Source organism: Pteropus vampyrus, unplaced genomic scaffold (assembly GCF_000151845.1).
Source record: "Pteropus vampyrus isolate Shadow unplaced genomic scaffold, Pvam_2.0 Scaffold49, whole genome shotgun sequence".
Classification (NCBI taxonomy): domain Eukaryota; kingdom Metazoa; phylum Chordata; class Mammalia; order Chiroptera; family Pteropodidae; genus Pteropus; species Pteropus vampyrus.
In genome coordinates this window covers 1,256,903-1,269,320 of record NW_011888830.1, presented here as the reverse complement: position 1 = coordinate 1,269,320, position 12,418 = coordinate 1,256,903, and the positions used below count along the sequence as shown (strand labels likewise).

Below are 12,418 nucleotides of genomic sequence, written 5' to 3'. Positions count from 1 at the left end.
TACCATATGTGTTTGTCCGCTTATTTATTTGAAATATGACAATTACATGCTACATAGTCAAAAGGAGCAATTTATGATGCTGAAGTAGCATTTCGGAAGTGAGCACTGTAGCTTGGAATGCTAGACAGTATTAAGGACCAGAGTTCTGGTCGTGCCGCGGTTACTCATGAGGTTTACTGATTTCTGGGGGTGTCACCCAGCCTTTCTCATTCTCACATCTAGAATGGGATTAATGTGATTTGCCCTCACTTTTCTCAGGGTAGTTTTGATACTCAGATACCATCATTCCTTACTCCAAGTAATATCTTCTTCATTTTTACATCTGTAAAGCTGTGCTTGTTGTATGGTAGATAAGTCAGTAAATGTATATTGAGTTAATGAACTTTTAAAAAAACTATTTATGAAAGTTTTAAACATAGGAAAAAATAGAATTGTGAAATGTACCACTCTCTACCTTTCCACTAATACATTTGTCACTAGAAAATAAGAACATCTTTTTATATAAGCAAAATATGATGGCACCCTACAAAATTAAAATTAGGTCCTTAATATCATCAGATACTCCCCTCACATTCAAATATCTCCAATTGAATTACAGTCTATACATATATATTTTTACATTTGTTTTGTTCACATCAGACCCACACAAATTCTGCTCATTGTAAATGTTTGTTATGACTCTTGGTTTCTTTTAATCAAGAACAACTTCATTTTTCCAGCTCCTCCCTTTTTTTAATGTCATTAACTTGTTGGAGAAACGGGCTAGCATTGTAAAAATTCCCAGTGTTTGATCGTTTCCTTGTGGTATTGTTTAGTTTATTCCTCTGTTCCCTACATTTTTGCTAAACTGGAAATTAGAGCTAAATGTTCAATTAGATTCATATTTAGTTTTTTGGCAAGAATACTCTTTATAGATGGTGCTGAGTACTTCCCGTGTGTAACAGAGGAGGTGCATAATGTTTTCTTGATGCCAGGTTCAGTCAGTGGGTTCAAAGTGTTGGCAGCCTGGGCTTTCCATTGTTCACCATCAGCCTTTCCTGTTAGTGGTCTTAACATCCACTGATGATCATTGCCTGAGTGAATGAGCTTTGGAACTATGAGGTGCTGAATACCTGAGTGGAAGCGATATTAAGGTACTGTTATAATTACTACTAATAAAGGAAGGTAGTATATTTATTTGAGCAAAGTCATCAGTGGAATAATATCTAAGAAGAAGAGCTGTAAAATAGTAACAAGCCTCCAGATTAGGAACTATAGAGTTAACAGCTAGAATAAAGTTATATATAGTATGGAAAGAACTAATGTTTTTTTTCTGCCACAGTAGATTTAGAGGTTGTCTTGTAACATCTAACCATATTAAAACAAATGCCTTTAAAGCATCTTTTTAATAAAAAGACTCTCAAAACTATTTTGTCTCGATTATTTTAAGAATTTACTAATACAAATACAATAAGATTCCATATGACAAAAAGAATTTGGATACATCTTTGGAGCTCTCTTGGTAATGAGATTTAAGATGTTAGCTGCAAATACTGTAGTTTTTGATTGTTTCTATTAGAAAATAATTAAAGCGTCTTATTTTATATGGTTCACAATGAAACTATTTGTAGAGTATATCGTTGAACTTAAACATGGGGAAATTAAAACAATGTGAATCTTTGGAAAATAATGTTTGGCCTCTACTCTTTGCTGTTGGATATGCCTGCAAGAAAAGTATGTATTTTGTATTTAGGGGTGGAGAACAGAGGCATTGCATGTTTAGGAAGTAAACTCCCTCAAACCAAAAGACATTACTAATTTCCTGAAAAACTGAAGAGTGTTTTCATGTTGTTGACTACGGGACACGAACTTTTCCCCTAGGCATATTATTAACTTATTTCTATCTTCAACAGGAAAATAAAAAATATTTCAAGCGTAGTGAACTTGCAAAAAAAGAAGAGGAAGCATATTATGAAAGATGTGGCTACAAGGTATGGATGTCTGTTTTTAGGTTAAATCGTATATTTCTGAGTTTAAATTTATACAGCTGTTGTTAAAGTGACAAAATTATTGATCTCTGTTCAATTTATCAATATTATACATTAGCCTGTAAATGAGAAGCCATCTGGAGAGGTATGAGATTTTGTTTTTATTTTTCCTTTCCTTTTTTAAATCTTGAATTCAGGAAAATACGTGCATGACTTTTGGCTTGGAATGGTTTGGCTTTTTGTGGACAGCATGAAGTGGCTTGAGATCAAAGCTTGATTTTTGTAAACTTAAGTCCCGGATCCGATGCTGCCTCATTTGCATCGCCACCGCCACCCCTCTCCCCACCTCTCCCAATAAAAGTCTGTTTTTAAAAGGTTTAAAACATTTTATTCGTTCAGCAACAGTGATATTAACTGGTATTTTCTCTGCTTTCTCCTGAATATTTTAAGCCATTGTTTTTATGTTCACATAGTTAATAATTCCTTTTGGCCCCAAGTACCTCTGCCTGGAGATAGTGCCATATAACATTTATATGCTTTTGTGTAATAGGAATCATGTTTCAAACACTGCTCAGTCTATTGGATAAAAAATGTAATCTGGAAATACTTGTTAGAAACAGATGAGTTGTCTGGAAGATTTTGTGTATATTAGAAGCATGACTGAAATTATCTTTGAGATCAACCTAGTTGAATAATGGGGTTTTTATTGGGAGGGATTAATGGTTATGAGATGAAGTTATCTTTAAATTATTTTTAAAAGACTGTATCTAGCTTAATAATTTTTAAACCAAAGTTCAGAGGCTTTATGAAATACTTTGGCCAAATCACAAATTTGAAATCCACTTTTTGCTTGTGAAACATCAATATAAAATAATACTCTTGTGCATGTCATGGGGAAAGTTCTGAAAGTTAGTTTATCTGGCATAGCATTTCTAGAGGGAAGCATGAGGAATGCAAATGGTATGTATATGCATTTGGTTTTATTTTATAGTGTTGGGAGAGGGCAGGCTTTAAAAATGTTATATTTCTGATAGGTTTCTACACTTCGGAAGTTTATATTTGTATTTTGATATTTTCCATAAATATATTGATTTCATTTGCTTCTAATTTAGGAAAATAAAATATGTTTTGTGTAAATAACCATCTAATAGATACTCAGAAAGAAGAATTCTCATCTTTTGCTTGCCCACCATTGTGTAACTCAGACTTGATTTGGAATAAGAATTACTTACCCTGAGTTTAGTCTGCTGACTTGTTGCTTTCCCAGATCTCTAAATTTGAACCTTTCAACTTTTTGATAAGGTAGGAAAATAACTTCAAACAGTGGCAGTTTTGCTTTGCTTAGATTGCGTCAGTGATATGGCAATACTTCCTTATTTAGAGGAAAGCACGGAGGCAAAATTATTGCTGTAAAGTTATTGCTTGTAATGTTGAGTCCAGCTGACCAAATGTCTTAGATCTTTTCCTTAAAGCTGTTAACTGCCATTCTGTAATTAAAAATGCTTTTCATCTTGAGATTTTTGGAGAAATTACCTGTTGTTATGGCTAGAAAGAAAGCACAGGCTTTTCTTTCTAAAACATTTTTAATATTTCCTTCTTGGTTTCTTGGTAGTGATGAAAATATAGCATTTATTACTGTCATTCCTTATAGAAACTGGTTATCTTTTTTAATGCTTGATGCTGATTTGGTTTGTGAAAATATGAAAGTTTAGTTTTTTACCTCAATTTTCTGCTAGTACCATTAACACTGATAAATATAACCTTTAACCATAAACTGTGGAATCATGTATTATACAGTTTTAACCATATTGCTTTTTTTTCTTTTTTTTAGCTGAATGGTAATTTTCTTCTTAATGTTGGTCTTTTATGTTTTTTTGATCTTCTCTCGCCATTTTAAATTTGTCTTATGGTCAGTTGGGAAACCTATGTTTCGGTATCTTTTTATAGATCACACAGTGGGGCTTATAAATTTGCTGAACTCAATTTTTGTAAACTGATTGAGCAGCAGACTCAAGAAAATGTATGAAGAGGTTTTCCCCTCAGGCTCATATTAACAAGGATGCTCACTCTTTTCTTCTTGGGTATGAGTAGAGAGGCGCTGTTTTCATTGTTCCCACAGAGTTCCTAGCTAGCTCCGTTTGTGGGCAAGTTCTTTGTAGCGCTGGGAGTTTTTCTACACATCCAGCAGTGGTTTCTGTGCGCTTGGAATAATACCTTTCAAAAAGGAGAGTAGGAAGAAGCTGGAGCTCCAAGCTTCACCGGTTTCTGTTAGAAAGCAGTTGTTTTCTTTGGCCTTCATTATAATAACCCAGAGCAAGGATCAGATAACCCTGTAAAGTGACTCTCTAAATGAGGAGAAGCAAGTCGATTGTTTTTAGGAAAAACAGTAAAATTCTTTAGAGTTCAGGGGTACAATGAGTCTAAATTTCAGACCTTTTCTGCTTCTGATTTTGGAAACCGTTACCCTTGTGTCACTCTTCAGTAGCCAGAGTGCCGTTTCCGGTGAGCATGCTTTCTCCTTGCGCTGTCCCCGGAACGGGCAAGTGTGACAAGCTCTCAGAAGATGTACATTTATTATGAGCTCTTTTCAGAGGAACATTTAGGAGACCTTCAATATTTAAAAAGTGTTTAACTTCTGTGAGTAGCTAATATAATAGAATGATAAATGTTAACTATATTTTAAATGCTGAATTTCGTTTCTTTGGCTATTAATATAGATACAGCCAAAAGATGAGGACCAGAAACCATTAACTTCATCAAACCCAGTATTAGAACTTGAACTGGCAGAGGAGAAATTACCCATGACTCTTTCTAGGCAAGAGGTAAGTTTATGTATAGAGAGAATGTTTTATGGGGACAAAAAGAAAACCCCACAGCATTTGCATTTATTTCCAGTTCTTTCCAGGAAGTTTTACGTCATTAGTTCCCATATAAGAAGACTTTTTGAACTAAAATACTGTGCTGCTAGTCAGTTTTCTTCATGAAGTTCTAAATTAATCTGCTTTTCTTGATACTGTTATCTTAAACTTTTTAAAGAATCTATCCTTCTAAACTTTAAAAACTAAACATGTTTTAAATGTGTATATTATTTGTCTAAATAATTTTAAATAATGTGCTATTTTGTAACTTTCTCAGTACATCTTCCTAGATCAAAATAGAGATCTGTGTAATTTTTTATGACTATATTTTCCCATAATACTTTTAAAACCATTCTTTATTAATGGTTATTTAGATTATTTCAGCATTTCCCTGTTATAAATCATACTAAGATGAGTGTCTTTATATAGACGTCATTGCAGGCATCATAATGTATGATTATTTCCTTAAGAAAATTTTCTAGAAACATGATTTCTGGAGTTTATGTACTAAAGATTTAAGATTATATTTCTGAGACTTTCGATACATATTACCAGAGAGCTCTATAACAGATATTCCAGTTTATGCTCTCACCTGTAGTGTTTGCCCATACCCTGATCAACATTATTTCCTAAAACACTGAAAATTTAAGATATCCATGTGATATAAGGAATTCAAACTGTACGTAAGAGTACAAAACAAAAATAAACTTTGAACCAAAGGAAACTTTCAGAGGAAGGGCTGGCTGACTCTAGAAGCTATCATGTGAAAATTAGATGAAGGAATTGAATCCTTAGCCTGAAAAGAGGAATATTAGAGACTTTAAAAACACTATTGACAGCAGCTCTAATTAAAAACAAAGAAAATATTCTCTGTGGTTTCATAAAGTAGAACTAAGATAGATGGGTAGAGTTTGAGGGAGGTAGATTTTAGTTCATTTTAATAAGCAAAACATCTGTCTAGAACTAGGATGGGCTATTTCGTGAAGAGATGTGATTTCTGTCATTTATTAGATAGGGACCTGACAGATATGGTTTTGAGGTCATTTCTACATTCATTGGAGAAAGCAATAGATTACTTCTTAAATTTCTTTTTAATACCAAGCTTCAGTTAATCCACTGGGAGCCCTACCAGCATTTTCTAAGTGTGATACTATTTATGTTTCCAGGTAAAGTTCTTGGTATTTTAAAGGAAATTTGGATCAACTTTTATTATAATGTTTTTCTCCTTTTTATGAAATATAACATGTATATAAAGAGTGAATAGAATACATATGTGTAATGTAATGGATAGTTACAAAACAAACACCTGTATAACCATCACCTGAGTGAAGAAATAAGAGTATTATCAGCCCCTGGAAAGCCCTGTATGTGCCCTACCTGATCGTAACTCACTTTCTCTTCTGAGGGACAAGTGTTCGGTTTAAATGTGGTATTGCAATGCTGACCTAGACTGTGGTCATTGAGTTATCAGCTGACTCCAGACTTTATCGTCTCTATATAAACATCACTTTCATCTTAATGTTTTCCTTATGTACTTTCCTGAAACAGTCAGCCAGAGGACCTAAACTGTTAGGGTTATTTAAGGTGTGATAGTAACTCAGTATATCTGTTCATAGAAAATTAAAGAAAAAACAACTTCATTTTGGCATTGACATTTCAAAATGAGTGTTTGGTCACCTAAATAGGAATTACTATTACTAATAACATAAGGAATTACTACTGTCTTTTGATTTTCTTTTTTTTAAATAGGTTATCAGAAGATTGAGAGAAAGAGGAGAACCAATCAGACTGTTTGGAGAAACTGATTATGATGCTTTTCAACGTTTAAGAAAAATAGAGATCCTCACACCAGAAGTTAACAAGGTAAGAAGTCAGAACAAAGCTAGAAGAACGTCATTGTACCACCTAAACTAGAATAGTATGGAGTTTGACAAGGTTTGACTAATTGCATCATTACAGGTAAAAATGGAAAAATAAAGTTGCCAGAGTGCTGCTGAATGTGTTTTTAAAAAAATTTTTTAAAAGCACATCTCTTAAGCAGTTGAGTTCCTTTTGACAGGTACATATAAACATGTAACCAGTACTACTACACTCAGGAAGATATAGAACATGTTCATCACCCAAGAAGGTTTCCCAGTGCCCCTTCTCAGCCAGTCTCATATTCTTCCTTCTCCTGGGCAACCACCTTTTAAAATTCTGTCACCGTAGATTAATTTTGCTTGTTTTCTAGTATTTCGCATAGATGGAGTCATAGACTATGTGTCTAGCTTCTTTTGCTTAGCATAATATTTTTTTGGATTCATCGATGTTATTGCGGATGTCAGTAGTTTGTTCCTTTCATTGCTGATGATATTCAGTCGTATGAATATACCACAATTTGTTTTCAAGTTTGAGCTATTATGAATAAAACTGCTATGAACATTCTTATACAAATCTTGTTTGAAGCTATGTTACATCTCTCGGATAAATAACCTAGAAGTGGAGTTGGTGAAGAGGAAGAGTAAACATATGCTTAACTTTTTAAGAAATGCCAAGTATTTCCAAATGTTATCAGCGTTTGTTATTGTTAGTCTTAAATTTTAACCATTCTCTTGTATGTGTAATGGTATCTCATTGTGATTCTATTTACATTTCCCTGATAAGTAAAGGTCTTTTGTTCATGTTTTAATCGGGTAGTTTGTCTTTTTATTTTTGAATTGTAGGAGTTCTTCATATATTCTTCTAAGTCTTTTGTGAGATATAGATATATATTTTGTGATGATTTTCTCCTAGTCTGTGGCTTACCTATTATTGGTGTCTTTTGAGGGGCAGTTTTAAACTTCGATGAAGTCTTCTTTATCAGGTTTTGCTTTATGGTTATTGCTCTTGGTGTTTTGCTTAAGGAATATTTGTCTATCCCAAGGTCTTGAGATATTCTGTGTTTTCTTCTAAAGTTTAATTGGTGTAGCTTTTACATTTCGGGCCCCAATCTTGTTTTATGGCTTAGTATGTGGCCTGTCTTGGTGAATAGTCAATGGGCTCACGAAAAGAATGTTTTTTGCCTCGGATAAATGTCAATTACTATAATGTTGTTCAGATATTCTGTGGCTTTATTAACTTAACTACTTGCTCTATCAATTTCTAAGAAACAAATGTGGTTATCTATGGCTACTTAATAAACCATCCCAAAACATAGTAGCTTAAAATTATTATTATAAAACCTTTTTTGGTCATCTATGACTAACAAACCACTATGAAATCTAGTAATTTAAGGTCAGTTATTATCTCTCACAGTTCTGTGGTTTGATTGGGCTAAGCTGGGTGGTTTTTTACTTGGGATCTTGCATGCTATTGTAGTCGGGTGAGGGCTATGGCTGAGGTCCCTGAAGGCTCTCTTGGACTGGCCTTCTAACTTAGCACAATACCTTGAAGGTTCATCCATGTTGTAGCATGTGTCAGAATTTCCTTGTTTTTTAAGACTGGATATTCTATTTTATGTATGAACCCCATTTTCTTTATCCGTTCATCCTTGATGGACGTTTGCATTGTTTCTACCTTTTGGCTATTGTGAATAATGCTGCTATGAACATGGGTGTCCGAGTATCTCTTTGAGTCCCTGCTTTCACTATTTTTGTGTGTCTACCCAGAAGTGGAATTGCTGGATTATGTAGTGATTCTTTGTCTAACAATTTTTTTCCAAAGCACAAATGAATTTTTAAAATTTTCTTCATTTATATTAATGTTAACAGCAATTTGTTCTTCTTTATTTTTAGTCTTTTTCTTAACCGAAATCTTGGAAAGAGTAATTTTTGTAATGCTTCATATTATCATTTATTTCTCTTCTATATCCTGAGTCATTTTCCTTATCAAAAGATAGGATACAATACTAATGTGAACTATTAAATTTTTATTATCCAATTTAATTTTTCTACTAATGTTTCATTACTTGAAAAATCTTCTAGCTTTTAATGTTCATTTATTACAATCTGCTCTACTCAAGCCTGTATCACATGATACAGAATTTCCTGTTTGTATATTTTTAAAAATTCAAGTGTAATTGACATATAACAGTATATTAGTATACTAATATATATATTGCTGTATATTAGTTTCAGCATAATGATTCAATATTTGTATATATTGCAAAATAATCACCATAGTAAGTCTAGTTAACGTCCATCACCATACATAGTTAAAAAATTTTTTCTTGTGATGAGGACTTTTAAGATTTATTCTCTTGGCCACTTAATTTCAAATATGCAAGACGGTCTTATTCACTCCAGTCACCGTGCTATACATTCCATTTCCATGCCTTGTTTGATAAGTGGAACAGTCTGTTTTAAGTTGATGACAGCTTAAGTTTGAACACATTTTAAAGCTCTACATTTTTACTACCCCGCCCACATTTTATGTTTTTGATGTTACGTTTTACATCTTATCTTGTGTATCCTTTAACTAATTATTGTAGTTATAATTATTTTTACTACTTTTGTCTTAATCTTCACATTAGCTTTATAAGTGATTAATTCACTACCTTTACTATAGATTTGCGTTTATCAGCGAGAGTTATACTTTCATAGGTTTTCTTGTTACTAATTAGCATCCTTTTTTTTCAGCTTAAAGTCCTTTCAACATTTCCTGTAAGGCTGCTTTAGTGGTGATGAACTCTGTTAGTTTTTGCTTTTTTTGGAAAACTCTTCTTTAATTCTGAATTATAACTTTGCCAAGTAGAGTATTCTTAGAAGTTTTTTCTTTCATCGCTTCGAATATATCATGCCACTCCCTTCTGGTCTGCCAAGTTCCTGCTGAAAATCTGCTGATAGTATTATGTGAGTTCCATTGTACATAACCTTATTTTTCTCTTTCTCCTTTTAAGCATCTCTACTTGTCTTTAACTTTTTAACATTTTTAGCATACGTTAGTGCGTCTTGGTGTGGGTATGTTTAACTTTGAGGGTTGTCAGCAGTTTCCACAGCAGATCCACCATTTTACATTGTCAGTGCATAAGGGTTCCATTTCTTCACATTCTAGCTTTCACTTGTTTTCTGGATTTTTTTTTTTTTTTTTGAATAATAGCCATCCTAATGGGTGTGAAGTGATATCTCATGGTAGTTTTGATTTTTATGTCCCTTCTGACTAGTGATGTTCCGTATCTTTTCATTTGCTTATTGGCCATTTGTATGTCTTCTATTCAAGTCCTTTATCCATTTTTAATCACATTGGTTGTTTTTTGTTGTTGTTAAATTGTAGGAGGTCCAGATATTGGATTTGCAAATATTTTCTCCTTTTCCATGAATCATCTTTCACTCTATTGATAGTGTCTTAGATGCACAAAAGTTTTAAATTTTGGTTTAGTCCAACTTACTTATTTTGTTATCATTATCTGTGCTTTTTCTGTTATATCCAAGAAGTCATTGCCAAATTTAATGTCATGAAACTTCCCCGTTTTCTTCTAAGTTTTATAGTTCTCTTATATTTAGGTCTTTGATCTATTTTGAGTTAATTCTTATATATGGTGTAAGCTAAGGGTCCAGCGTTAAGGCTTCCATTTTTACTGAATGGTCACAAACTGGATGTGAATAGAATGTGGAATTTGCTGGTGTTAGAAATGTAGCGCTAGCCTAGGATATAGATGAGACACTAGTTTTATACTTTTGACATTTCTAAATGTTTTGGGAGTTCAGGATAGTTGCAGTAAGTTTAGATATTTTAAGTGAACTGGGAAAATGTTTGGAGTCTGCAGTGGAAACCTGGTCAACTTTTACTAGGCCTTATTAGAAGACAGCAGCATTTATGACTATTCTTATTTGGATTTGTCACTCATATGTTTTATTCTTCTGCCATCAGAATAGCTAATGTATGTATATTATTTAAATTTTAAATTTATTCATAAAATTAACTTTGGACAGTGATGATAGCTGTGTAATAAATTGACATCTGATTTGAGTCTCTGGTTTTTCTAAGCTCAATTCCTTGTGGGGAAAAATGAATTATACTTTTAAATAAAATTTATTTTTCAATTACATTTGACATACAATATTAGTTGCAGGTGTGCAACATAGTGATTAGACATTTACATACCCTTATGAGGTGATCACCCTCGTAAGTCTAGAATGCATCTGACACCCTACATAGTTATTGCAGTGTCACTGACTATATTCCCTATGTTGTGCTTTTACATTCCTATGGCTGTTTTTGTAACTGGAATTTTGTCCTTAATCCTGTCACTTTTTACCCATCCTCCCGACCCCCCTTGCATCTGGTGACCTCACTTTGTTCTCTGTGTCTGAGTTTTGTTCGTCTGTTTTTTTTAGATTCTGCATATAAGTGAAATTATATGGTGTTTCTCTTTCTGACTTACTTCACTTAGCATAATACTCTCTAGGTCCACGCATGTTGTTGCAAATGGTAAGCTTTCATTCTTTTTTTATGGCTGAGTAATAGTCTATTGGTGTGGGACTTGCCCGTTCCACATCTCCACCCCCCTAGTGGTCTCAGCATGGCTTTTCTATAGTTATAGGACTGCTGTTCGGGTAGTCCTCAGGTGGTTCTCAGTGATGATTGTTCTGTAATTTAGTTGTAATTTTGATACGGTCATGGAAGGAAGCAAGCACAGGGTTTGCCTACTTCGCCATCTTAAGCGGAAGTCCAGGATAAATTGTACTATTAGTGAAAAACAAAAGTGAAACATCAGTTATTTTCATACTAGGTGTAATTTTTCACCTTTCTCAGGGATTGAGGAATGATCTGAAAGCAGCTTTGGATAAGATTGATCAGCAGTACCTCAATGAACTTGTGGGTGGTCAAGAACCTGGAGAGGAAGACACACAGAATGATTTGAAAGTTCATGAAGAAAACACCACGATTGAAGAGTTAGAGGTAATCTCTGCACTTACCTTACCTCATTCCTGTCACATCTTTCATTCCTTGGAGTGGATGGTTGAGTTTATTATATTGTTCAGTTCAGAGCACACTGTTGTCTTTGGTCATTACACTTTGAACTGTTTTTATTATCCATCCTTGATGCCTTATGTACATCTAAACTAAGTTGTTCTCCAGTATGACTGTACCAGTCTGCACCCCACCAGCAGTGTGAGTGTCTTGTATCCCTACATCCCTGTCAGCGCTTGGCAGTCTTTAACTTTATAATTTTGCCAGTATGTTGAATGTAGTATGATGTCTGTAGTGTTAATTAAAAAATAGTGTTGTATCATCTAACTATGTAGCTCAAGCAAAAATTATGGCTTACTCTAAAGCTCTTAATACTTACTAAAATGTAAATTGTTAGCTTTTTGTTTCATTCCAGGCTCTTGCACATGTTGTACTCTTCTCTGAGTGAGATCACAGTTAAAGAGGATGTCCTTTTACTTGTACCCTCCTCCATCCCAACCCCTATTGAAGGACCCTAAATATTATTGGAATAATTGGTGTGAGCAACCTGTTCTGGGCTTCTCTTTCCTTTTTCCGTTTTTGTTTTTAATAGCTTTACTGAGAAATTCACATACTTACATTTACCAATTCAAAGTGTACACTTCAGTGGTTTTTAGTATTCATGGGGTGGTGCTGTCATTATCATAATCTAATTTTTGTTCCCTTAAAAAGAAATTCCATACC

At 33.7% G+C, this 12,418-nt stretch overlaps 1 protein-coding gene across 1 annotated transcript in view; it reads left to right on the top strand.

The window, feature by feature from the left end:
• The window catches only part of PRPF18 (pre-mRNA processing factor 18), a 43,319-nt gene that overhangs the window by 17,369 nt on the left and 13,532 nt on the right, over positions 1-12,418 (top strand). The window contains exons 2-5 of the mRNA XM_023530358.1: positions 1,893-1,970; positions 4,685-4,789; positions 6,575-6,688; positions 11,537-11,836. Of these exons, the coding sequence (XP_023386126.1) occupies positions 1,893-1,970; positions 4,685-4,789; positions 6,575-6,688; positions 11,537-11,836 (597 nt within the window). The remainder of the gene's footprint in view (positions 1-1,892; positions 1,971-4,684; positions 4,790-6,574; positions 6,689-11,536; positions 11,837-12,418) is intronic.